The 27,005-nt window shown below is 40.8% G+C and overlaps 2 protein-coding genes across 8 annotated transcripts in view; one reads left to right on the top strand and one right to left on the bottom strand.

The window, feature by feature from the left end:
* celf1 (cugbp, Elav-like family member 1) overlaps positions 1 to 15,830 on the top strand; it is a 54,034-nt gene extending 38,204 nt beyond the window's left edge. For 3 of the 7 annotated variants that reach the window (XM_078289354.1, XM_078289289.1, XM_071907541.2), the window contains 9 exons: positions 1,410 to 1,489; positions 1,743 to 1,904; positions 5,762 to 5,831; positions 6,023 to 6,145; positions 6,282 to 6,398; positions 7,153 to 7,338; positions 8,775 to 8,918; positions 9,692 to 9,864; positions 13,648 to 15,830. In XM_078289354.1, coding sequence (XP_078145480.1) covers positions 1,410 to 1,489; positions 1,743 to 1,904; positions 5,762 to 5,831; positions 6,023 to 6,145; positions 6,282 to 6,398; positions 7,153 to 7,338; positions 8,775 to 8,918; positions 9,692 to 9,819 — 1,010 coding nt within the window. In that variant the 3' untranslated portion in view covers positions 9,820 to 9,864; positions 13,648 to 15,830. Of the gene's footprint in view, positions 1 to 1,409; positions 1,490 to 1,742; positions 1,905 to 5,761; positions 5,832 to 6,022; positions 6,146 to 6,281; positions 6,399 to 7,152; positions 7,401 to 8,774; positions 8,919 to 9,691; positions 9,865 to 13,647 lie in introns of those variants that run through there. The other 4 variants (XM_071907566.2, XM_071907557.2, XM_071907549.2 and 1 more) reach the window with 4 other exon arrangements.
* A 1,380-nt stretch (positions 15,831 to 17,210) lies between these two features.
* Positions 17,211 to 26,314, bottom strand: mrpl21 (mitochondrial ribosomal protein L21). The gene is made up of 7 exons (XM_071907528.2): positions 26,231 to 26,314; positions 24,797 to 24,857; positions 22,686 to 22,771; positions 21,455 to 21,618; positions 19,843 to 19,895; positions 17,934 to 18,037; positions 17,211 to 17,344 (listed from the first exon to the last, which is right to left on the bottom strand). Exons 1-7 carry the CDS (start codon positions 26,292 to 26,294, stop codon positions 17,277 to 17,279), a joined length of 600 nt encoding a protein of 199 aa, XP_071763629.1. The 5' UTR covers positions 26,295 to 26,314; the 3' UTR covers positions 17,211 to 17,276.
* Positions 26,315 to 27,005: the final 691 nt, after the last annotated feature.

Genomic DNA, 27,005 nt, shown 5'->3' with positions numbered 1-27,005 from the left:
GCTGCCATCTTGGCTAACAAAGATGCCCCAAATAAGAAGACATGGATGTGACGATAAAGTTTGTAAGCCACCGTGTTTTTGAGGGATTATTTTGTGGCAGAGATTTCCATTTCTTCCTGTGGATGTCAGATGATGATAGTATTAAAACACGCACAAGTCTGAGACAATTAAATAACGACACACTTTGACATACTTCTGGCTACAGTATGGCCACACTGGCCAAAGCACAAGCAAGGAAGCGCTCTGTAAGCAACATATCACCTTGAGGAGGTTGCAGCTTTAATGTAAACTGGCTCCAAGATGATGTTATGGATAACACCAAGCCCGACCCCACGCAAGGTGTTTTGCAAAGACTGCAAAAAGAAATAAATTTTGGTTGTGTACTTGATTATCCAGGTAGCCCAGATGACACAAGGAATTAGATTATGATGCACACATTTCCCACACTATAAGCAACATTTATTTTCAGAACTACATTGATGGAACAGTGACACAAACTTGTTGTGATTCGTCTTTCAACTGCTTCTTTGTGAGTTATCAAGTTCAGAGATTACACTGCTCCTGAATTCATGAACCATATTTGACCCTTAGTACGACCAAGAGAAATTGAAAGGGAATTAGGCCACTGGTAGAGCAAGGTATGGTGGAAAGCAAGGCTGGAAATATTGATCAGTACATCAATCTAGAACAGTGATTACACTTTGCCATTTTTTTCCATTCATCTTACCTCGAAGCTGAGTGTTTGAAGTGACTCACCTCGCGGCCAAAGAGAGTCAAGTATTCAACATAGCCCTTGTATAAATATATTAAAATAGAATGATGCACAAAGCCTCAAAATACAGGACAAATTGTAGGAATATTTTAATTTATGGCCATATGTGGTCCAGGTCAGGTTTGACCAGGTACTAAAATTAAATCTGTCCTCCATTAATGACTATTCATTTCAGAGATTTATGTTTACACACATTTTTCAAATTTTTATACATGGTTTATACATGGTTGCATAAAAATCATTTTGCGCTGTTTTACAATTATATTTTTCAGTATTTTCAGAATGTGACACATTCTACTAAAGATTCAATTGAAACCAAGTTCTTGTCCCCTGGTGTTAATTTATACTGACTTAAGTCATGTACAGTATAACACAGTAATATAAAAAAACAAAAAAGCCTCTGATCTTTCTGATATAGGTCTATAACTTAATTTCACTGTGGTACGATGACATTGAGAAGAACAAAACAAGCATGTGTTCTTCAGTGCAGAAAATTGTGCATTTTGAGTTGGATGTTAGTTTACAAAAACTGCAAGATGCTTGAAAACTCTTGACAAAGCGCATTGAAGTTTGAAAAGTGCTTGAATTTTACTGAAAATATGTCTGAACCTTTATATATGGGCTTTCTCCCTTGCAGGTTGTGCTTTTGTGACGTTCACAGCCAGACAAATGGCCCAGTCAGCCATCAAGTCCATGCACCAGTCCCAGACCATGGAGGTGAACTTACGAGAGTCCCTGTAGCATGTATATCAGCAATTAAAAGCAAAATGAATTAAACTGTATAGCAGTTCTATTGATAGTCAAACACAATGGCTACAATGTATAAATGGTTCTTATGCAAAAAATGTATTTGCATAATCTTGGTAGTATGATTGAAATGATTCTGCAGTGAAATCTAAGTTAAACTCAAACAATGTTTTTATAAATGAGACTCAAGCCTTATGTAAGCTTTCCTCCGTCTCCATCGCAGGGCTGTTCATCACCCATCGTGGTGAAGTTTGCAGACACCCAGAAGGACAAGGAGCAGAAACGCATGGCCCAACAGCTACAGCAACAGATGCAGCAACTCAACGCTGCCTCCATGTGGGGAAACCTCACTGGGCTCAACAGCCTGGGGCCACAGTACCTGGCAGTGAGTGTATATATATAGATATATTCACACGTGCGCGCGCACACACACACACACACACACACAGCTGTTGGAGAGATGGCAAGAATGCACTCCTTTCCTGTGTGTTTTCCATAAATGTTATTGATGTCCCATCCTTTCATTCATCCAACAGTGGTGCACCACTGCACCAACAGAATTGGCACCACTGCTAAAGATACCAAATTAAAACTAGAAAATGTGCTCAGTAGAACATAGGCCTCTGCCATGTCTGGCAACACCCTGCAAGGCTTCACCCAGAAACATTCCAAAAACCATAAGAAGGCATGGCCCAGTGGTTCTTCCCTGCACAACCTTTTGTAATTTGTAATATTATGTGAGTCTGTTCTGAAATGCACAAGGGGGGCGTGCTGGTGGTGAAAAATATCACACCCAGACCTGCCAACAGGTCCGCATTTTGACATCAAATTATGCTGTTACGAGTTTTTACTCAAAACTACGCCAAAGCGTTTTATTTTTTTTTGCCTCAGCAGCCTGTGGGGATTCACAGGTACCTGCTCCTCCCCTCCTCTCGCTGTGTTGACCGATGCTGTTTGAACTGTGCACTGCGGCTGGCGTGCAGATCAAGTCTGTTCATTTTACACGTTTAAAATGTATACCGCGAAAATTAAACCGTGAGACTGTGATTTGTGAAAAACATGGCACTTTTATTTTGAAAAGCCTCTCCGCAGCGGAGCATCCATACCTGCAGCTGAGTCTGCCAGGTTTCAAACTTCACCGTCAGCTGTGTACAGAGAAAGTAACCGGCAAGCTTTGCCTCAGTCCCAGACTCCTACATGCTTGTAAATTTGTAATCTTACCCTGATATTATTACAACACCACATTTTCACGCATTTCTTGATTCTTAAAATAGTAAGGCAGCTGTCTGGTTAAAACTCCAAAAACCGTACTAATGTTAGCTAGCTACAACAGGGCTTGTTAGGAAAATTCTTCCCGCCAATGATGACGACAAAATAGTTTTAGAATGAACCAACAGGCGCTGTACTAGCTTTTTGTGTGTACTTTATGTTACTATCGTCTTCACGTTAAAGCCGGGTGTTGTAGTACGGCTTGGGGAAAAAACAACAATGTTGTGGCCGGCACCACAACATGAAATGACTACAAACGGAATACGCAACTACATAAAACACTCTTAATAAAGTGTACTTATTCAAATTATTATTATTATAATTCCTACCATTTATGAGAAATAAATTATATTTGCAATTCGGTCTATTAATTGAGAACTAGGTTACTTTCAATGCTTTGATGTTCAGCACTAGCAGGTAGACCTTGTCTGTGTCCCAGTGTTAAATAATAAGGAATGACTTATGCACACTCTAATATAATATGTGAACTCAAATCAAATGGAAAACAGCAATATCTGCTTGAAAATTGAAAATACATGGATAAGTACTTAGTACACAATGAGGAGTACAAACCACTGTGTGGCATTGGACTGGGCACAAGTATAATGTCGGTATATGCATAGCTCACTCTATTGCTTTTCTTGATAACACATTTTAGTCAGTCGGACTATATTTGTGTTTTGTCATGAGTTGCGAGTCACGCAAGTTGCGACGATGTGCTACTCAAAAAAAATGTCCAATGTTGGCAGGTCTGCACACCTCATCCAGATGGTGATAAGAATTTTGTAATTTATTTTCATTGAGTTACGTCAAATATTGGGCCACCTTTTGCACAGTATAGTTTACAGTGAGATAATTATAGGCACTGTCGGCTCAATTTTAGATTTTTTTTAAAACCTTATATATAACTTAAACCTGCAATAAGCAATATCAGACCTTATAACCAATCCTGAAACTAACATGTGCTATGTGGAGATTTCATTGAGACAATGATATAAACCAGTATCCACGCGGGCCGGCTGTGTTGCTGTTTTCACCTCTTTTGTTAAAGCTTGTTTATCGCACCGGAGCGAAGCTCCTTCCGGACCATTCAGTAGCTTTTCATTTTTTTTAAACTCGCTTGGCACCTCCCTTGCTGTTTAAAAGCGGCCCTCACCCCCTCCCATTCCTGAAAAAAATTCTCTTGATGGCAGAATCGATGAAGCGAGCGAGTAAACTTGTTAAACTAGTAAACTTGTTAAACTAGTAAACTTGCTACCTACCTCTTCACTTGTCATTGTGGGACATGTAACCTTGAGCGGGAGAAAAATCTGCCAAAGCGAGACTGCTAACCGGCGACACTTCTCCGTAGTTACGTTTAGCTTGGCTATTAGCCTTTATGCACGGTCCTTCACGAGGTTTGTCCTTTGGGGCGGTTTCTGTCACCCTCTAGTGGTCGGAAAATTGCTCATTGCAGCTTTAAATATAACTTTTAATGTTCAGGGTCTGCAGATTAGTTGAAAACTGGTTTGGTGTCATTTCGACTTACAGTGTGGAAGGAGTGATCTTCATAATTTCCACTAGGTAGCAGTGTGCAAAAGATTCCTCTCATATAGGCCTACATCCACAGAAAATTACTACTTTTAAATGAGATTTAGAGATTTTGAGAGGTAAAATATGGATCAGGAAGATTGGCCCCATTTTACAGTATGTGTTGTTTTGGACCGAACCTGACTACTCTGCAACGTTTTGTGTCTTTTTGTGCATGGGATGGCAATTTTTGTCAGAAGAAAGGAAGAAAAAAGAAAAAAAAATGACAAAGAACAACGTACAAAAATGATGGGCTGCCTATTTATAGCTGCTAGCAGCAGTGTGGTGGCTGTGGAGGCTCCCTGGCGGCCTTAATGTCCAAGAAAAACTGTTGTAGATTAGTAAAGATAGATTAAATTTATTTTGTCAAAATTGCAGCCTGTAGCATAATTCTCCACTCACTCATTTGCATGTCTTCTGTATAGTTTCATCAAAAAATCTAAAGAAACATTTCACAGATAACTTGGATGATGGTCTAATGATAACCTAGTTGAGTGTAAGATTTTGTATATCAATCGTACAGCTTAAGTATGGCACAGACGTTCTGTGCCATAACTTTCAACAACACTTTTTTACTTTGAATGATAAATTGATTGAGAGGCTTGAAGATTAGATATTGGTGTAGATAAATACAATCTGCCTTTCAGCCTTTCTAGAGGTTTATGTTTTGGCATGATATGCAAATTATTCCACATTTGTCTAATGTGATGAAAAGTTTGAGAGTTTACTGAAATTTCTGTTTTGCCAATGAAATTGGCTATGAGATTTGTCAAATATTGGGTCAAAAAATAAAATGTCTATATCCTATACAGTTTACAGTAAAGCAGTTATAGTCACTGTGGGCAACATTTTTTAAAAGTTTTGAAAACTCATAACTTTTAATGTTATAAGATAAGATGCACTTTATTGATCACCTAGGGAAAATTAATGTTGAGGGTCTGCAGATTATTTGGGAGCTGATTTGGTGTCCTTTCCACTTACTTGGAAGGAGTTTGACTTAATTATCCATCCATCCATTTTCTAGCCACTTATCCAGGTTGCGGTGGCAACAAGGCGAGCAGAGCAGGCCTATGGGCCTGGCCACCTAATAAGTGAATTAAAGTATGGATTAAAGGAAAAGACAGTGTCCGTTCTAACTGTACTGGGGGTGGGAAGGTGCCAACCCCCCATGGTAAGCCTTCAGATAATGTTGTGAAGATGTGGCTACAGCATGGTTCTCCAACACCTTTTTAAAGCCACACCTACTTTATTGCTACTCCTCCTTCCTGAGATTTTCCTACTGCATTTTGTTTCTCACCATGATTTGTTATGCACCTATGCCAACCATTTACCTTTTGCATGTCTCCTCTCCTAGTGACAGCAGCACTGACCATCGGATTCTCTGTGTTTGGTGTAAATGTCTAGCTTTATTTGCAGTTGCTGCAGCAGTCAGCCTCCACGGGGAATGCACTCAACAACCTGCACCCCATATCAGGTAAACACACAGTACTAGGACTGGGACACTCTACCATATTTGTGCCATGGGCAAGGCCTTAACTATTTTTAATTTGAAACAAAAGACGGTTGTCCCTACCCTTATCTATTTTCGTAATATTGTTTTATATACCCGTTATGTTAGTCATTGGCCACCGTAACAGTGTGCGTGTATGTGTGCGCGTGCGCCAGGTCTGAACGCCATGCAGAACCTGGCCGCATTGGCAGCAGCAGCTAGTGCCACACAGGCCACGCCCACTGGCTCCAGCGCCATGACAACGTCCAGTAGCCCACTAAGTGCGCTCACCAGCTCAGGTAAACACACAGTACTACTACACTTCTGTATCATAGTTGAGGTACACACACACCGCCCAGACTATAGCACTGTAACATAGCTTTGTCTTGTTTGCTTGTTGTTGTATGTAACATTAATGGTACATGTTTTTCCCAGCAGGTTCCTCTCCCACCTCCAGCAGCAACTCATCAGTCAACCCCATGGCCTCCCTGGGGGCTCTGCAGTCTCTGGCTGCCGGGGCTGGAGCCGGCCTCAACATGAGCTCCCTGGCAGGTACAACCCATGGAAAAAGTTATGAACTTGGCTTAAAACTCTCAGTCTTAAAATAAACTGACTCCCGCAACATATTCTTTGACTCATTCATCGGCTTTGGCAGTATGCCTGATAGTCCACTAGAGGGCAGGCGGGGTACAAAAACTATGCATTAAAATAATGCTAATGATTGCCGCCAAATGATTGATGAGAAAGTAGGCAACATTGCGCACCAGGTTTGTGGCTGCAATGAAAATTGAATGTAGCGGAAACATTGCTGTCCCACAACAAAAATTTGTACCACATCATAATTAGAAAGGTAAAAACTTCTCAACACCACTACAAAGTTACTATTATGATTGATTGATTTTATTTGTTTGGCTTTACATGAGATTGTCCTGTAAACTAGACCTTGTGCAAACTATCCCTCTTCCCACATGAACACCTAAGTTGCATTATGGTTAATAACAGTGTACTGTATAAGCAAACTGTAATTTCTTACTCTTGGCCAGCAACTTCCTTTTGGTGCTGTCTGCCTCATGTGGCTGGTAGAGTTGAGCCCTGCTGTAAAAGAATAATAGCTCATCTGACTTGAATTGGTCAAACCTGCAATGCAATGGAATACATGTATAAAAGGATCTTTTTTGTGTAAAACCGTAATGGTCATGGTTGTTGTACATAAAAGTGGAGGAGGTTAAGAGGTTAAGTGACCTGACAAAGTTTCTGTCATGATTTTCTTTTTTGTATTTTTTTTGCTTTCACCCCTGTGATGCAGGCATGGCAGCATTGAACGGTGGCCTGGGCAGCGGAGGCCTTTCGAACGGCTCAGGCAGCACCATGGAGGCTCTGAGCCAGGCCTACTCGGGCATCCAGCAATACGCTGCCGCTGCCCTGCCCAGCCTCTACAACCAGAGCCTGCTGTCCCAACAGAGCGTCTCAGCAGCAGGCAGCCAGAAGGAAGGTAGGCTCCCTGGGCTGGGGGTTGATAAGGAGGAAAAGTGAAGTGAGCAGACAACATGGAGGGTGAGAGAAAAGAGAGGCTCCGACTGCTAGATGGAAGGACTAGGAAGGGGTAGAGGGCCATAGCAAGAGCAGAGAGCAGGAGGAGGATAGGGCCATGTATCACAACATTGTCACAGTGGCATCCAGGAAATGCTAGGTTGGACTTTAGGGATGTGTAGTGGATAGAAAGCAGAGGATAGAGGGGTAAAGTGTTAGGTCTCATGTCTGAAATACACCTATCCCAGTGTTCAGGAGCAAGCCCTTCATGGCTAGGCTTATTTTAGTTCAAATGATTGACTTAAGATAATAAGTTGAGGTTCCACAGTTGAATAATCAGCATTCGAAGTCACCCAAAAAATTTGCCTTTTTTGTGTACTACAAAGTTATTCAACATGTATTCATACAGAAAATATAATTTTAAAAGTGCAAGTTGGGAAAGCAGCACACCAATGGCTGTGCTGCTTTTTTTTACACCTGAACTCTGATCATTGAAGTCCTGCACCAGCTACAAAGTAGCCTTTTGCAAAGAAGCGCGTCTGTATCTATTTTGTATAATATTGAAAGTACCTTAAAATGTCATTGACATATCAAAGCAACCGGATATCAGCTGTGTTGGCAAGAAAGACCAAATTAGGGCTATTTTGAATGGGCTGAAAAACACCTTAATACAGCTGAAAAAAAATCTAAGGGTTGAATACTTGTCAATACATTTTTCTGTTATTAAAATTTATACCTGATTTTCGACAGTTTTTGGTACAGCTTTAGCACTTGACATGGTGTCCACCCGCACACACACAATAAATGATGCAGTAAAATATGCAAAATGTCAATATGGTTCTGTAGTTTTGTGGTTATGTTTTTTCTGTAGTTTTTTGAGGCCAGCATGTCTACCGCTGTTAAAGTGCTATTGTGGGCAGGTTGGTAGAGATGTCTGTGCTGTGTGTTGTTGTGACCTTCTGCTAAGGATTCTGTCTTGTTTTAAATCTGCTGCATCAGCCAGCGACAGTCGCAGTACCGGTAAGATCTCACCACCTCCTCTCTGACATGGTCTCTAGATAATCATGTGAAAACTTTCACTTTAAAACAAGCGGAAGTCCATAACAGAAGGCTTGTCCCTGTCTGTGTCTCATGTTATCTCCGTTTTTCAGATGCTGTCGCTTAAACTGTCTGATATTAATGTTTGGATGATTGATGGTTTATAATATGACTTTCTTTTATAGCCTTGTTTTTTTTTTTTTTTAGAAACAACTTGATCATAACCAGTTTTTTCCGGAATTTGTTCAGATATATTGCTTGAATCATAAATTGTTGACATTTGGAGACTTCATTGTTAAGATGTCATTGCCCATACTGACTGGTTTGTGCAATTGGTAAAATCGGTTGATTGATTGATAGGTCCGGAAGGTGCCAACTTGTTCATCTACCACCTACCCCAGGAGTTTGGAGACCAGGACCTGCTTCAGATGTTCATGCCCTTTGGAAATGTCATCTCCGCTAAGGTCTTCATTGACAAACAGACCAACCTCAGCAAGTGTTTTGGTGAGTTCACCCACAATGCGCACAATCCTCTTGTGATGAGCAAAAAAATAGCTTAAAGCTGTCTTCTGTTAAGGCCCTGACACACCGTCGGCCAATGTCGGGCCGTCGGTAAGCGTCGGTGTCCCTAGTTTTTGCGGTGTGTCCCGCACCGTCGGCACTAGTCGGACCCTGTCGGCGGCTTTTCGGCCGATTGAGCGTGTTGAATCGGCGGCGGAGCCCGTCGGTGAGAGAGATCACTCTGATTGGTAGTTCGTGTTTTGCCTCTGGATGATTGGACCGATAAATTCCTTCAACATGTGGAACTGAACAGGAAAGAGCCGAGCGAAATTTTTTAAATCGGAGGTTTCATTTATCTCCAGCTCTCGACAGGTTCGGGAAAGCCCCTTGAGCCTGTCGCTGGAGTAACGTTATTCATGATTTCACCCATTTAGTGCGGTTTCTCCTTATTTTTCGCCTCCGCCTCTTCCTTTCTTCTTCCACAACCAAAAGACCAAGGGCTGACAACGCCAGTGCCATTTGCAACTTCTTATCAGACATAAGGTATGGAGAGTTATTTCCCCTCACGCAGGCGCAGAACGTACGTGCTAGTTGGCCGTCGGCTGTAGTCTTTGCGGTGTGTTCAAGTGCAACTTTTTGGACCAGACGCAGGCGACGTGAGGCGACGCAACAGTCGGCCTTTGTCGCCGCTGGTTCTTTGAAGTCGGTTTGGTGTGTCAGGGCCTTTAGCACTCTCCTCTGTGAATGTTGACTGTGACTGTGTGTTTCCACTCCAGGCTTTGTAAGCTACGACAACCCGGTGTCATCGCAGGCAGCCATCCAGTCAATGAACGGCTTCCAGATCGGTATGAAGAGGCTGAAGGTGCAGCTGAAGCGTTCAAAGAATGACAGCAAGCCCTACTGAAGGCGCTGAGGCGCTACAGACTTGGTTAGGAAGGGTGGTGTTATGGTAAGTGGAGTGTGAATAACCAACTAAGACTCATCCCCCTCCTCTTCTTCAACTTCTCTGTGCATTACAGGGTGATGTCTGCTCTGCCACCTCTCTCCTCTTCTTTATTAACATGTGCAGGCAGAAAAGAGACAGAAATGAAAGCTACATGCAAGATTTTTTTTTCAGCCGAAACTGGATTCTTACCTGTGTTCTGTTGTGGTTTTTGAGCTTTGTTTTCCTTTTTGAGAAAGAAGAAAAACAAGTGTATTTTTATTTAAGTTAAGATGTTATATCAGTTTGCTGTGTTAAATTATACATATATTAGTCGATTGTTATGATGTGTTGCACATTGAGAGCCAGTTGCCAAAATACAGATCTGTTTTTACTCCCTGATCCCTCCTATTTCCCACCACCCCCCACCCAGCATTAACCTCCAAAAGCAGCCACGCAGCTGGAATACACCAAGACACCTTCCACCAAACAAACTGCCTTTTTTATAGACTGGCCAAAATATTAGTAACTACTGCAGATGAGCTCTCCCACGCCCCCAAGGTTACCATTAATTGCCTACATAGTCTTACCAGTGATTTTGTATCAATAGATGTAGGCTATATTTGTTAACATAAGTTAACATAAATGATTATTTGTATTATGTTCTGTATTTTATTTTTTCAGCAACTAAAATGTGTTTTTTCCCCCTCTTTTCAGTCTTATCTATTGGAGCAGACTAGCATTTTGTGTGGTATTGAACAAACTGTATTATCCTAAATGGAGATGAATCCCAGACACCAAATTCATATTAATGAATCAGTTAAGTTCTACCAAACGGAACATACAAAAGCTTAAATTGTTCTTAATGGAGAGTTCTACCAAAGCAGACATTGAGGTCATTATTGTTTAGTTTACAGTTTTCTAAAATTCATGTGTGTGGGGTGGGGGTGGGGATCAGTGGCCAGTTTATTAGGCACACCTAGCGACACATTCATGCTGTAAACACCCTGTTGCACCTCATCCCATCCCCTCTGTGAGGTTGAGATCTGGACTGAACTAAAGTCACTGTTATGCTCGTCAACCAACAACCTGCAATGACTGAATGTGTTTTGTTTTAGTAAACTCGACTGTAGTGTAGAAAATCCCAGGAAGTGGTCTGTTTCTGAGATGCATTTGGCACCAACCATCAAGCATTGTACCACATTCAAAGTGGTTTAAATCAGCATGCTGTCCTTCTGACATTTAATGGAACAGTAACTGAAGCGCCCCACCCTGTCTGCATGCTTTATAATTATACTTTATTTATACCTGGCTCACTGCCTGGAGGAACCAGCTGTTTGCGTAAATGGCATGGTGCGCTAATAAAGTGGTCACTGGGTTGGTGGGGGTGTGTATGGGTGTGTGTGTGTGTGTGTGTGTGTGTATACGTACTGTATACGCATACAGAGTTAAGTTTTGAGGAAAGAAAATGACAACCTTTCCATTGCCTGTGCTTTTTTTATGTACCTGTATTAAATGGATACAGTTTTATTTCATTCATTTTTTTCATTTCTTTCAACCAATTTGAATATTGCATTAATTGCATTTTTCTTGATCTGGCAAGCTAGTAACTCTGAATTCATAAAGCAGCTGAAATTGTATGTAAGTGTGCACTTTTCCAGAGGAAGTGTGTTTTGGTGGCCCTCCCCTGTGCTGCTTGGTGGCAGGGTGTAACGTAGGCTGATGTGGCTGTTGAGCCGGTATGCTGCTCCTCTGGCTCAATGTCACTGCAGATGGACAAGCCCAACTGTTGGCTATAACTAAGCAATATTGTGCACTCTGGGAATGAAAACCAAGCAAAATGGGCTTGCTCCACTCAACAATGTGAAATTTAGTAAAGACTTGATATCCAGAAATCTGTATGTATTTGTGATGCAAATGTAATGCTCCATATAGATATATTTTATGGTTTTAGTTTGTTTCTACTTTTGAATCTTTTTGTAATGATTCATCAATGTCCCTCAACTACTGTCCTGCTAGTTGGCAACGTCTCTCTACACAAGACTGCTAGCTAATGTACAGAGGGCAACATGACTTTGTTTCGCACTGAATATGTTTTATGATTGGAGAATTTATATAATTGTCAAATTGCTTCAAACAGACACACCTGTCAATCAGTTGCTTAGACTTCCAGAAACTCAAGTGTTTTTTATAGAAATGGAGAGCGAGATCATTGTCCAGATGATGTATATTACAAAACTATTATGCCTTTTCTATTTTTATAGAGGTTTTATACTTCTCCTGTGTGTTGGGGAACTATTTATTGCCTAAATTATTTATCTGAATTGAATTTTTTTTTGAAAGACGAATCTTCAACAGTATTTTGTAGAATTCTAATGTGAAGTCCAACAACTCCATTTGAACTCCTGGTGTGTCTCGTGCCCTTACCCTTTCAGTGTTGTTTCCTATAGTAATGTGTAATAAGTGACAATGTGCCGTGAACTGTCTGTGTAGGATCCACCAGTGCTGCTAATGACTTCATATCTAGCCCCCTTTTTGTCATAGTTCCCTTGCATCTTAATGAATTGTAAAATAAAAAAAAAATGCAGGGAAAATATTTCATTTTAAAAGTTAACTTCAATGTGTGCCTATACCCCTTCCCTTTCTATGTGAATAAATTGTCTTATGTGAGGTATCAGGAACTTTTCATCAAGCCAGGGTAAGTCTGGGGCCAACACTAGAACTAGTTTGAGGACTAATTCCAGGTCCACATGTCCATAGGTCGAGTCTTCTCTAAAAGGACGTTCAGAGAAAGCCAGCGTACGTGTTGGTTTACGTACCAACATGCTGCTATCAGTGAGAAAGGCCTTAAGACTAGCAACAGATCTGAGAAGGATGAATGTGCCAAATGCTCAGAGAAGCTGTTACTGTTGCATGTTTTACTACCATTATGGACAAACGAGACTTACCAAGTGTCAAAGCTTAGTAGTTTGAATGTCACCACGTGTTTTTACGTAATATCACTCCTTTTTCTCAAGTATGCATTCTGGTGGTTTCCTGGCATCTCGTAGACAAACTGCCTCCTTGCACAAAAATTGACATGAGTTTATGATTGGTTATGTATCAGGGCCCCTTGCACTCACAACTTAAATAGCCGTTTTGATTCATATTCAAAAGAAAAAAGCACAAAATAAAACCAAAAGAAGAGTTGTCAATTTTGATTCTGTGGCTGCATATAATTTGGTCTCCAGATCAAGTAAAGATGAGCTGCTGTGTAATTATCAGCACCTAGCTCTGATTATCCAAAACAAAAACTTAAATGCATGGTAAACGCACATTTGGATGGTCTGAGCTAAGTATTCTTTTAGATTCATATTTTTATCAACTGGGTGTACTACTGACCTCTTAGTTATTTCCATCGTTTTAATTTCAAATTGTCCTGCATTTCAGTAGCTGTGTTTAGAGATGGCTAGCCAGATTCTAGCTACTGTTAACTATTTACACAACACAATGATCCAATCCAGCAAAAACCACTCCAGGTTTTGTTTGACATGCACGTCATCCCTGAAGCAGTGTTGGCAGATGCTGCCACTGTAGGCAGGCTGTGTTGTGTGTTGCAGTCATCCTCATCTCACCTCAATTGCTAGTAGCATGTGGCTTGTTTCCCTCTGTCTGTCTCTGACATCGACTGTTCAGTGTTTAGACTGTTAGCGGTCCCCCACACAAAGATGATCATTCATGGTTTTCTTTTCTCTCTTCCCTGTCTGCGTTCCATTTGCTGTTTAACCTAGGTTTGTCTCCCTGTTGTGTTTTTCTTTTTGTTTTTTCTAGATCTCTTCCTGTTTGCCCTAGCATGTTGATGTGGCGTCACAGTTCATCGTCCAGTCCTTGTCCTCTGCGCCTCTCTGACACTTCCAATTTCACCTTTGACCTTGTGTTCTTGCTGTTTGACGTTGACTGATTACCAAGAGGTTTTTTTGTTGTTACCCATTTGTCCTTTGTGCTGCCAATGGGGGGCGCTAGAAAGACTGCCGTTGAAAATGTTTAAAAGTTACATTAGTATTGTTACAAGCAAAAAGAGTATCTATTTTTCTAGAACATACTGACATAACCACTAGATTTTTGCTAAATGAGTTATTGTAATTTAGTTTCACCTTTAACCTTAATATTGTTTTTTAAATTTAAACTCTTCTGTTGTGTTGAGGAGCAGTCCTCCCAGCGCCCCCATACTCTGGTTTTGTTGTGGTTTTTGTGTGAAAGCAGCCAATCAGTTTCTAGACTACCTTGTGTGTGAGTGCAGGTGTGTCTCTCTTGTAAGTTGTAAAAGCCTTTTAGGATGGGATTGATCACGTTTTGTTGGACAGGGAAATTAGTTTATGATTTTGTGCTTAGCTAAGTATGGATTAATCCTTGGCAGTTTCTCTTTGAGTGATGTTATGATGAGGAAAAAAACACGAATGAACAGTTTTTTTTTTTATTTCAGTGTTGCCACCACAAGCACATTTATGTTCTCATGCTGCTTTTTGCGTGTGGAGAGTCAGCCTAACATTTAATGGAACGCAAAATACACAGAGCAGAGTTTTTGTTTTGTCACAGTACATTATATTATTTAGTATGCATGTTTTTTGTACCTGCACTGAAATCCTCAGCAAAAATGTGATCTAGTTTGTGTTTTTAGAATTTAAAAATGATGAATAAACCGGTGCCAAATATTTTGCACAATGGATATTTCTCTCCCTTCCACATTACTTTCTCTAGAGGTCAGATAGAGTTGAACAAGCACGGGTTGATTGGTGTGGCGGATGGTATCATGTAGGTTTTTACTATGTGTTTCCGTGTCTGTGTGTTTCCATGATGGTTTAGGAACCCTGGCACAGGCTTGACATCAAGTTGGCTGTTTGCATCAATAAATTGGTTGTTTTCTAGATTGTACATGTGTACCTAGAGTACACATGTACAAAAATCATACCTGAGTTGCCTGCTCATAACGGGTGTGTGTTAATATGTGTGTATGTGTCTTCAGTGGTTATGATCCAGCGGCCCTACAGATCCACACTCATTTAAGTTGCAGTCTCTCTAGCTGTCACCCTTTTCAGTGGACCAACGTTGTGGCTTGTTGTGGTGAGTGTGGTCCACCAGTGTGCAGTAGACAAGCCACTTTTTGAAAGGCGAGGCATTATGCAACGCTCTGCTTTTCACAAATCTACTAATGGTCCTAAAGGCATGTCAATCAGGCTAAATGAATGCTCGATGTTTTTGTGATTACTCACATAAGACTATTTTGACCATGGCAAATTAATATAAAAGTATGTGTTCTCTGATGTGGATCTTCAACTGTTGCAAGAACCACATTTGTTTTTTTCTCTTAAATCAAATTTGTCATGGCAAATTGTCTGGATTGGGTTCATATCATTGGGTTTTCTACTCGCATGTAAGTCATTGTCCCTGATCATTCTGCTGCTACTGTGTTAGAGAAACCTGTTGGATATTTCTCATTGTTATTGGTACAAAGTGGGTGATAGCATTCAACTCCTTTTGGATTGTATTTTTTTTTCTTTTTTACTAGAACCACCATCCTATTTCACAGTGAGGTTGAAAATGTTAGAGGGTGAAAACATGTAGAGCCTGACCAAACTCCCTATCTGTATGGATGGAACGTGAACTGGTAGAGCCTTTTTAAATTATATTTCTGTGAAGTCGCCTTTTGCTCCATTGCATTAAACTAAATGCAATTTTTTTTTTTTCTTTTTGTTTTGTATTACATTGTTGTGATTTTGATGTGAGACATAGACATTGCTGAATTACTATATGGCCAAAAACCTGTTTGTTTTTCCCTTCCTTTGGGGTGGTAGATCTGTCTTCAATGTTTGGATTGTCTTTAAGACTCAGATCTTTGCCGTCTGCAGGACATGAAGCTTAAGTGCAGTCAAGCTGTCATTTCTGTGAGCCGATTGTGTGATCCCTATTGGTTGGTTGGTTTGTTTATGTACAAATAAAATGTTTGAGAAGATTCACATTCCACGTCTGCTTTCATAACTCCCAACGGTGTGCTTTGCAGCATATTTACTAGGGACGGGTATTGTCAAGGACCACACCGTACGATATACCGTATACATATTACTGATCACAAAATACAGTATTGGTACGACAATACGACAAGAAATTTGCAGTAAGTTTATACAAACTATAGAAAATGTTTTTACTATTTTAATACATGATTGTGTTTGGGAGTGTATTTGGGAGCTTATGTTGTGAGTTTTGAAAGCCAGAAGTCTCAGCACCTGGCCAAGTAATTGTTGAGTTGGTATTGATCAACAACCCTTTCAACACCCTGCAGATATTACGGCCTTTTTGTGCTATGGGGCAGTAAAAAGCATACTTACTGCACCTTTAACAGGTTTACAGGTATCAATATCAGGATTTACAGAACTGATTCTGAATTGGAAAAAGTAATAATATAATGTATTGGTGCAGTGTTTTCAGCCAGCCATGTTATTTTAAAAGCCTCCCAAAAGTCCTGCCATCCCTGCCAAGTACTGATAGAAAAAAGCTTTGCCTTATGAACAAAAGCAGTTCTAAGCCCTGCATAAAAACTGAGGGGTGAATCCACAAAGAATGAATAGTAACTGCTGATAGCCTCATTTTTATTAGCCCCGCGACACCAGGGGCTCTGGATCGCATCGTCGGTAGGCCACTCTGTTCACCAATTTTTGTCACGTGGGTATAAGTGTGCTGCAGGGAGTTCAACTGTAGACTCTCAATCGGGAAACCCGGCAGGGACACTTCAACAAAATACAATGTTACATATAATTACATATTTGATAGTTCTTTTTTAAATAAATATATACACAGAAAATTCTTTTTTTTTTTTTTATTCATTCATGTCCAATTAAGTCAGTTACTGTGTTGAAGGTCCATATTTCCATATTCAGGTCCTTTGTGTAGGCTACGCTATATTGATACAGAAACGTCACCAAACAGCTGGTCTAGGGTCTCCTCTCCTAACATCTATTACCGAAGTAGTCAGACGGACAAGTGTCTTTACTGTGGGGGAACCTTGTACTTACCCTATAATTACTGTGAACATGAGGGGAACAAGCACTGCTTGATTATACAACCTGCACACATTGTACTTACTCCATAACTACGTCACTGTTCCCTGTAATTATTTTTTAAGTATGCTGTAATTACAAAAATAGTTACCTCTTAATTCCCAGACTTTTTGTTTTGTTACCCTGTTAACTACAGCATTGCACCCGTAATTATCTCATTAGTACCCCATAATTACAAACTAGTTACACTGTAATGAGCGGGCTGTAATCTGTAAGCATTACCTAACATTTTAAGAACAGAACACACCCAAGTATGACACAAAGACAAGTGACACATAAAAGGGTTTTTTATACATTTATTTTCTTCCAGAACAAATAAACCCATAACACCTGGGATAAATATAATCATCAACATGTCAGTCTGGGAGCCACTTCTATGCTGCCTATCCTCAGGACTGTTTGTGGCTGAATGATAACTGCAAAAGACAAATATACAGCAATCAGGTTTGTGGACAATGAACAGTTTCTGCCTGCTCTTTACAGTGAAAACAATGAAGACAGTACAATACTACTGGTACACAATTCACATTAATGCTAATAGCAGCACCAATATGTGTCAACAACAGGCGGTCCAAATAGAAATGTACCACACACACATAGTGAGCATAACTAGAATAGCTTCTGGTCAGAATGATCTACTCTAATTATCTACCCCTGACCAATCAGAGAGGTCCAGAGTGTCATTCATTCAATTGTAAAACCATAAGGGTAATGGATAAATAGCTGGGATCATCATTACAATAGACAGAGACAACCTTGGCTTTGCCCGAGCGCCCCAAAGCTGCAGGCAGTAAGGCCTTCCATCTCCAGTGAGCCCACCCATATTAAAAGAAGTATGCACTCCCTGCACTTTAGATATTCTATTATTATTTGAGTATTATTATCAGCACTTCACACAGAAACTTTTACCTTTGTTTAACAATGATTGAAACGATCTAAATGCTATGTTATTGAACTGTATTTCCTTGTGTCGTTAGGAAATGAGGCCTTATGAAGGAAACTTACTTTTCTTGCGCTGGTATCTGTGTCGCTTCCAGAATCGCATGTGGACCTTGGGCCAGGACTCGGTTTTCTCTATTACAGTTGCCTCGACTCTCACCAGGTCTTTTCTGTACAGTCGGAGGTGGGGTGGGGGGGCAGTGGGGTGGGGTGGGGTGGGGGGGGCAGTGGGTGAGTGATGAGCAGCAGTTCAAGCTGGACAAGCCAACCAGAAAGCAGCTTCTATATAGTACTTTAACAATATAACTTACAATACTTATACTTACAATAGAGAACTGAAGTCTGGCAGAATTTTTTAGGCTGTAAATTTAACATTTCTGCCGTTTTGGTGTAGAAATAAAATAAATGAAATATATAAGAACAGTTATCATGGAGGTTTGATGTGATAAGCTAAATATATAAGAACAACTGTTCCATGCAACATAAAAACCTTAACAATCTGAATGTACAACACAGTTAGGAGATGGAGCTCTGGCAAATGAAAAACGTGTGTAGACAAGAGGTGAAGGAAATCATTCATCAGTGAATTTGTAGTCCGCTTTCCTCAATGATCAACATTTTGCTCGCAAAAACTGACATTAAAAGTAACTAAAAGATAAAAATTCACAAAGGTGATGCTGGTGGATGTATTTTAACCCCTGTAACATATGTAGTGTACCTCCTAGATATCCGTTCAACACAGCCCTTATTTTGGACATTTTTAGAAAAGCCCATTAATTTTTGCTTTTATTTTGGACTCCACACCAAATGGCAGAGATGCTAATTTATGGCATGCAAAATGACACAAAATAATGACTTCAGCTTATGGGCTCTGTAGTTCTCTTCATATCAACGACAAACTGGACTGACAACACACTGAACAGAAGAGGACAGAGTATACTGTTCTATTTGAGGAGGCTCAGGTCGTTCAAATTATGCAACAGGCTATTCAACATGTTCTACCAATCAGTGGTTGAAATGCTTGCTCTGTTCTAGACTGGTAAAACTAACTGGGTAAAAGGCTGGCTCTGTTGTAGACTGGAATAACAAACTGGTTAAAGGGTAATTCTGGATATTTTTCAACCTGGGCCTTATTTTCCTTGTTTTGCCATCATGCCGACTGATTGAGAAAACTGTTGTCAGTTACTCCACTGAAGAGTTACGTTCCTTTCAGTTTTCAGGGAGTGCTGCTCTCCAATACAATCCAACGGGGCAAAGAGATGCTCAAACAGTCGCACCCAAAACATGGTCTTTTCAACACGCTACACTACACTGCGGTTACACGTCTTGGGGGTGGGATCGAACAATAGATATTTGATATTTGTTGGCATTGCTAACACACTTCCTGGTTTACTTTGCTGCCTGCTTCTTCTTCCAGTCTTCTGCTGCATTTATGTCATATCGGAAGATGTGGAAGAACAGGATTTTTTTTTGCTACAATTTGAAAGCATTCCTGCGTTTTACTCATTGGAACGCCAACATCCAAATTCATATGTATTTATGAATTTTAAATCAACCATTAACGAACTGCAGCAGATATTGCTCACTTTAAGTGTGTAGAGCTGATTGTATTACTGCTGACATCAGTGGATTCCCCATTTTTAAACGCTTGTGTTGACACACGGCAGTTTGTATTTACGGTAAATCCAATATGACATGAACGCTCCATCACAGTACTTGAACTTTCTACTTGCTAACTAGCTCACGCTAGTTTGAGTGTTTTGCTCGGCCCCATTGGATTGTACAGGAAAGCAGCGCTCCCTGCAAACGGCAAGGAACATAGCTCTACAGTGAAGTAACTGACAACATTTTGGATCAGAATCGATCGGCTTGATGGCAAATATAAGAAAATAAGGCCCAGGTTGAAAATAACCAGAACACTGAAATTCTAAGGTGTTGTCATTAGTGTTGGTGGTGGGAGAACAGCAGGTATTACCCCAGAAGAGGCCTGCCAATAAGTGTGAAGTCTTCCCCTCCAACCATCAGCACCTGCAAACAGAAAACAAAGACGGGGTAACGCATGCTTTGATTCACTGTTACTGGCCAACTCGACAAAGAAATTCCTCCATGTTTAAGTTACAGCTGTTTAATTACCAGTAGCGTCCTCTCCGTTTATAGCATTCATATACACTACATGGCCAAAAGTACAGCATGGCATGGACAACTGGGTCATTGATGTAGTTAGAAAATGTGACTCTCCAAAACAGAAATATCCAAACACGCCGCACCCCTCCACAGTGACTGGCCAGATGTAATAAGGTGTGAAGGGGGCTGGGAACTGGAGGGAGCCGCAAATTTCTGCCTGTACCTTCCCCTTTTCATTTTTAAGGACCTTGTACTGACTGGGGAAAAACTTTATCTTCAGTTCGTGGAGGGAGATAGGAGAGGCCGGGATGCAGCGTTTACCCAGTGTTTCCCCCAGAATTTTATCTTACAGCGGCGGCACGGTCCAGGGGAGAAACACTACTGCAGCTGTCAGTACTTGACAGCCTAGGTGCAGCGCTAACTGAACGCTAGCCACTGTTAGCGTTATCTATTACCTATTGCCTATTACCGTTTCTGTTGCGTTAGGATCTATTACACAATAGCGATGGTGTCATGTGTCATATATGGCTGTAGTAATAACAGCAATAAAACCCAGAGGTTAGTTTCTATGCCATCCCTACCGTCCGCAGATGTGAAGGGAAAGAGACTGAAGATCTAAGCCAGCGCAGGAGAGAGGTGTGGATAGCTAGGAGAAACAGGCGAAACTTTCAGCCAACTCCTCACAGCAAATTTGTCTGTTCACATCATGATGAGGTTGAGGAACAAGATGCTCTCAGTGACACTATCGAATCAGTATGGAACAAGATCTTTGTGGAAGGTTTTGAGCACCTTGCTTAATCCAGGCCTTGAAGAATTCAGGCTGTTGTAGAGGCAAAAGGGGGGTCCTACCTTGTACTATATAGGTGAACCAAAAAACAAGCACACAAGTTGTGATAAGCCGTGACCTATTAGGCAATATTAAAGTGATGGTGGACTTTGTTAGTACCTTGAGTTTTGTAGCTTCCTGGCCATGATGATGATCACTTTTTCCAGGTGAAAAAAAAGTAAGAGACTCGTTTTTTATATATTTGCAGAATCTGCTTTGTCAAAGTCCTGTCTCCCACCTTTTTTTTGCCCGTTTAGAATTATTAGTAAAGATACTATTTTCATTCGGCGTAAGTTTCCTCCAACCGGATTTCGGTGTTACTCTTGTTCAAACTGAACGGTCTAATAAACATAAAGAAAGCTTACGTAACCACTCATAATTCAGCAACATGACAATTTTTGTATATGTTGTCAGAATCTGCATTGTTCGCGTTGGTTTATGTGCTAGAGGTGGATTTATGGAACTCTTTGGAACCCCCTAATTTGGAATGCTGATGGCCATATTTATCCATCCCCCCCCCCCCCCCCACACACACATTCACAATAGTCATGTCAAAATTGCTATCATGGCATGACAATCTCTACACTACCCACCGCTAACGCATAAGGTAGACTATTCACAATAACTGTATCCATACCTTCTCCATTCTGATCCTGTCTCCACACTCGGCTTCTATGTGGTTCTCAATCAGGATCAGGTCTTCGTTGGTCACCTTCCACTGGCGACTGGCAAAATGGACCACTGCAAACAGCCGCCCAAAGTCCTCCTGGGCAATCAGACTGTTCACTTTCTTCACCACAGCTGAGGAACCAGACAAAAAACATAGGCTTCGATCTCAAATGCCATTATGAATTATATACATGTTTCCAGACAACTGCGAACCCGGTATTTCCAGGTGCACTTGGCAGGGACCACTAGCACTGGCAAGTTGAGAACAGTGCATACTTGAGTATATAATGACTAAAAAATGTGTTTGCCGCTGCATGAAGAAGTTCACCAAAAGGAAACTGGAGTTTTTCTCCCTGGTTCTTTTTCTCCCTTTCCTGGTTTGAGACCACTGCTCTAAGGAGAATACAGTAATGATAGGAAACTTCAATTGAATTTTGATTGTTTTGATGGAAATGACTGATCTGTAGTTCACAGAGGAGAGTCTGTGTTTTCAATTAAAAAGATGCCATTAAACAATAGTATTTGATTTAAAATATACTTCCTTTGTGTTGTTACCTCCGCCAAGGAGGTTATGTTTTCACCTGCGTCTGTTTGTCCGTCTGTCAGTTAGCAGGATATCTCAAAAAGTTAGGCACGGATTTGAACAAAACTTGGTATGAAGGTTGGTTATGGGCCAAGGAGGAACTGATTCACTTTTCATGTCGATTGCAGGGTGTTGTCAGACATGGCGGAGGTCAGTGCTCTACTGTCGAAAGTCTTTCAACTTGCTTCACTATAATTGATAAAAGACTTGACTTTGAAGTCTCAAGTAATGAATACCAAGTCACTTAGACTTCAGACAGATGACTCCAAAGTACTTGACATTTTTTAAATTAAATATTTGCATGTTTCTAGATACTCAGACACCTAACGGTGTCAGGCTGCTCATCTGCTATTGGCTGGTCTTTGTGCCAGGTGATGTCACCACCTGGTGTACTCTATGGAAGGTGACATCACCTGGCACAAAGACCAGCCAATAGCAGATGAGCAGTGCAGTACCCTACTTTTCACCATTAGGTGTCAGGCTTCACCACAGATTTTGGTGGGGTTTGGTTACTCTTTAATATGTTTGATGTTAATTCAATGTCCAGATTGGAGTATCTGTAAAGTGCACTGCATGAAGTTGAGAGTAGAGGAGGTGTTGGCTGGCTGTTTCTGACCTGCATGCTGCCTCTGCTCATCCTCAGGACCGATGTCCGCCACCTCTGGCCAGGGCGGCCTGGACAATGATGTCTGGGGAAACACACTGATAACAGAAGAAGCAGTCAGCAAGCCACATACACACAGCTGGGAAATCAAGTGCCAAGTGTATCTGTGGGAAGTGTGTGTGTAGGAAGCGAACTGCAGTGTCTACCAATCCCTGCCGGCAGCGAGCCAGTGGAAGTCGTCGGTACAGTAGGCTAATGTGCCTAATTTTACATTATTTTTTGCTTTAGGTAGAAACTAGTGTTGTCACAATAACCAAAATGTCAATAGACCTCGTAAGTTGAATGACGTCAACCTTGCCCAAATATGGCCAGTTCCATAGCGATTTCTCTATGGGGAAAATGAATAGGGTTTCACATAATCGTCTCTGTCACAGTCTACGTGTAATGCAGGATTTTCATACTTGGTGTGTTTTTACATACGTATATTTATGTCTCTAATGGCACTAGATCCGTTGATTTCTGTAACCGTTTTCTAGTCTACGTAGTATTTTTGCTAGCAAAAAGCGAAACACTTATAATTTGCGTCACCCGCTGGCAACGGGCTTCCACTCTGAGTCTGTGCATTGCTTAGCAACCCTCACCGCTGAGCTGTACTGAGTATTTCACTGCGATCTACAACTCCTCTAGTGGGTCAGAATGTCAGTTTTGTTGGCCGATACATCAACGTTTTTAAGGATGATCAAAAAAGTATAAGAGGGGGGAAAACCACTACATTTGGTCATTCTGGTCATGATAGGCAATGGGAAGATGAGTGAAATAATCTATCTTGATAGTTAGCTATTCATATAAGTAATGTTGGAGAGATCAGGAAATAAGTCATCAGGAAATATGTGCTGTAACATGATGACTTTGATTAAAAAAATAGTAGCAATAATTAGTTAGTGATTAGTACTGATGCCCTTGCATTCCTGCAATGTCACGAGCACTCAAAGCTTCAGCTTAAGGCAAGCTAGCACGAAAAACTGCCTGTCTGATTCCCGCCCATAGGTCCCGCCTAGTGTCCTCACAGCTGTACACAATGATTAACAACTATGATATCTCTCTCTCTCTCTCTCTCTCTCTCTATGTGGAGAGAGAGAGAGAGAGATACACATATATATATATACATACATACACACACACACACACACAACTATAATTCAACAGATATTTACAGTATAAAACGTGGAAATCAAAGATATGTGATCGATTTAGCAAATGTGGCGGTGTAGGTGCTCAGATGAGAGAGAGTTTTGAGAGAGTAGGCTACCGCCACCAGCTGGTGACGCAAATTATATGCGCTGAAATGTTTAGCTTGTTGCTAGCAAAAATACTACTTAGACTAGAAAACGGTTACACAACCGGACCCTGTGCCATTAGAGAAATAAATATACGCGGTAAAAACAGACCGAAAATCCTGCATTAAACGTAGACTGTGACAGGGGCAATTATGTGAAACCCCATCCATTTTCCCTGCAGAGAAATTGCTATGGAACCGTAAGTCCATATTTGGGCGTGTGGGCATCTGACTTACGAGGTCTATACTACTTCAATAGTGTTGCAAAAGATTTAATTCAGTACTTAATTTCATAAACATACAGTACTTTCACACAATATGTTCTGCAAGCTGAAATTCCATTTCAGCATCACCTCTAGGGGGCAAATACATGTGGACTGGAAAAGAGGATTAGAGTAGACTGGCTTCAGTCTAGCTCTTGACAGTGGAGTGGACTGCAGCAGTTGGAGTCAAACAGCTGAAAACATTGTATACACAACTGCATCAAACAGACCACGTCTTGAACTGGATCCCAGTCAACCTAAACTGGTTGACAAAACAGGTGCCAGGAGCACCTAATATGGAACTAGACTATTTCACTTACAGAGTCGACAGACGGAAACCCAACCGACATCAAAACCCCTGTGCAGAGGTTGCTACAAAGCTGTCAAAGTCAACTTTGGTAACACATTGCTTGATGTTTTTTCTTGTTTGCTGTGGTAACGGGTAGCAGTAATTAATTTTTAAATATTAAAATTGGCAATGGTATCAAAATTCTGATATCTTGAAAACACCAGTAGAACATTACCTGGATGGTAGGTTGATACTCTGAGAACTCTGGAGACGAAGAATAGCAGGAAACAGGAGACCTTCAAAAAAAGAATGATGGAAAAAATCCCAAATGTTCTGTTCATGCAGATGTAGGAAGCTAAGCTTGTATCACATCTTAACTGTATGCTCACACTGCAAGCAACACCATCAACAAGTCACCGGAAGGCCATTCGCTTCCTATAGAGCTGAGCAACCAGGGGAATTCGGCCAGTGTGTTCACGGGCAGCTGTAGTGATGGGCTGATTCACAAAGTTAATAATAATCAGTCTTTCCACCACTAGTTGGCCGAGAAAATTTGGCCATGGTAAAACTTTTGCGTCCATCAGCCATCAACAGCAAATCGGATTTCCATACTTCCAAATAATAGTTCCACCTGGCAAGTGCGGCATTTTTGCATTATGACCCCCTAAAAATGGTATGTGGGACTATATGTCAGTCGAAGATAAGCAGTGTGACTGCACTTTCTGCCTATTTGCTATGGCCCTACCTCCTGATTATCAAAACGTCTCAATCTGACACTGGGGCATTTCAGACAATATAACAGGTTGACTATAGTCTCACATACCATGTTCAGGGGGTCATAATACAATAATGCTACAGTAAAATTCCTCATAATTTGGGATTTTGCTACTCTGTTATATTGTCTGTAATGCCCCAGTGTCAGATTCTTGAGACATTTTTATAATCAAGAGGTAGGGCCATAGCAAATAGGCAGAAAGTGCAGTCACACTTGGTTTATAATAGGTTGACCATAGTCTCACATACCATGTTCAGGGGGTTATAATACAATAATGCTACAGTAAAATTCCTCATAATTTGGGATTTTGCTACTCTGTTATATTGTCTGTAATGCCCCAGTGTCAGATTCTTGAGATGCTTTGGTAATCAAGAGGTAGGGCCATAGCAAATAGGCAGAAAGTGCAATCACAACTATACCCAATACAATTGTCAAACTATGAAAAACTGTTTGGGTCAACACCTAAACATAATTATTAAAAAGACGAGGTCCTATCTAGAATATTTGTATTTTTCCAAGAACTCTAAAAACATGAGGCAAAGAACACTCTAAATACAGAGGAAACCTTCTGTTCGACTGAATCGTTCCCTGACAGCCCACGAATAAGCATTTAACTTCAGCGTCGTGAGCAAATGCGAGTAAAATGCTCGCTATAACCTATGAGGATGAGACACTCAGACGAACAACGCATCCCACTCGATTTCGAAGCAGCCAGATCAGCTGCCGTGATAAATTGTTTCTAATTACTGTGTAAACATGGTCTTTTCCTTACGTCTGGTGGGAAGTGAGCAGCTGACAGGAAGTTAACTATATGTATAAGGAACTATTATAAGGCTTCTTGTACGACAATTTGACATATTTTCCAAAAATAGAAAGCAGAAAACCAGTCCATACCACTGTGTTTGGGTATGTTGCAGCATGTCCTCCACATCTCTACACATCTTCTCCTCAGCGCCATTTTGATTTTGACAGGAAGCTCTAGTGTTACACTTTATAATGTCCCCTAACTAACAAATTCTAGCGGTACGTTCAACAGCTGCAGTCATCCGGGTCAATCAAAAGGACTGAGCACATGAGTGTTATTTTCTGCCATGATGACATACAGACCACTTGTTCTTTTCCTGTAGGCTTATGTATAGTAGAACTTTCTGGGATGATATGCATGAAAGGATGGAAAGTACAATTTCTTATCGAATTTGGTGTGATGGAAGACAGAAACACTGAATAATCATCATTTTAATGGGTAAATTCTTAATTCATAAAGCAAAATGTCTGAAGACTCATCCAAACTGCTCACCTCCTTCGAATGAAAAGTTAAATTGCAGACACATGCTGCCTTCAATGGAACTCGTGAGCTTGTGGTTACGACATGGGAAGTCGCGTACACGACTCGTGAACTCGGAGCTTTCAGAAAATTTCCACTTAAGTCGTGAATACCACAGGAGGGGGGCGTTCACATGGACTCTTCTCGTGAACACGGTAAACACGACCCCATTTGAAGGCAGCAACATTCTTGATTTTTTTTCTTCCTTTTTTCCGTCGCTTTTTCTTTATTCTCTCACACATTAATTTAAACCCATATTTTTGTTTTTGTTTATTGTCATCTCGGTCTTTTGAACCGGATTGTACAATGAACATAAATATGCCTTGTTGTTTGTAAAATGCTCAA

Source organism: Centroberyx gerrardi, chromosome 1, assembly GCF_048128805.1.
Source record: "Centroberyx gerrardi isolate f3 chromosome 1, fCenGer3.hap1.cur.20231027, whole genome shotgun sequence".
NCBI lineage: Eukaryota > Metazoa > Chordata > Actinopteri > Beryciformes > Berycidae > Centroberyx > Centroberyx gerrardi.
Note: the sequence above shows the minus strand (reverse complement) of the source record. Positions and strands in the feature narration are given on the sequence as shown.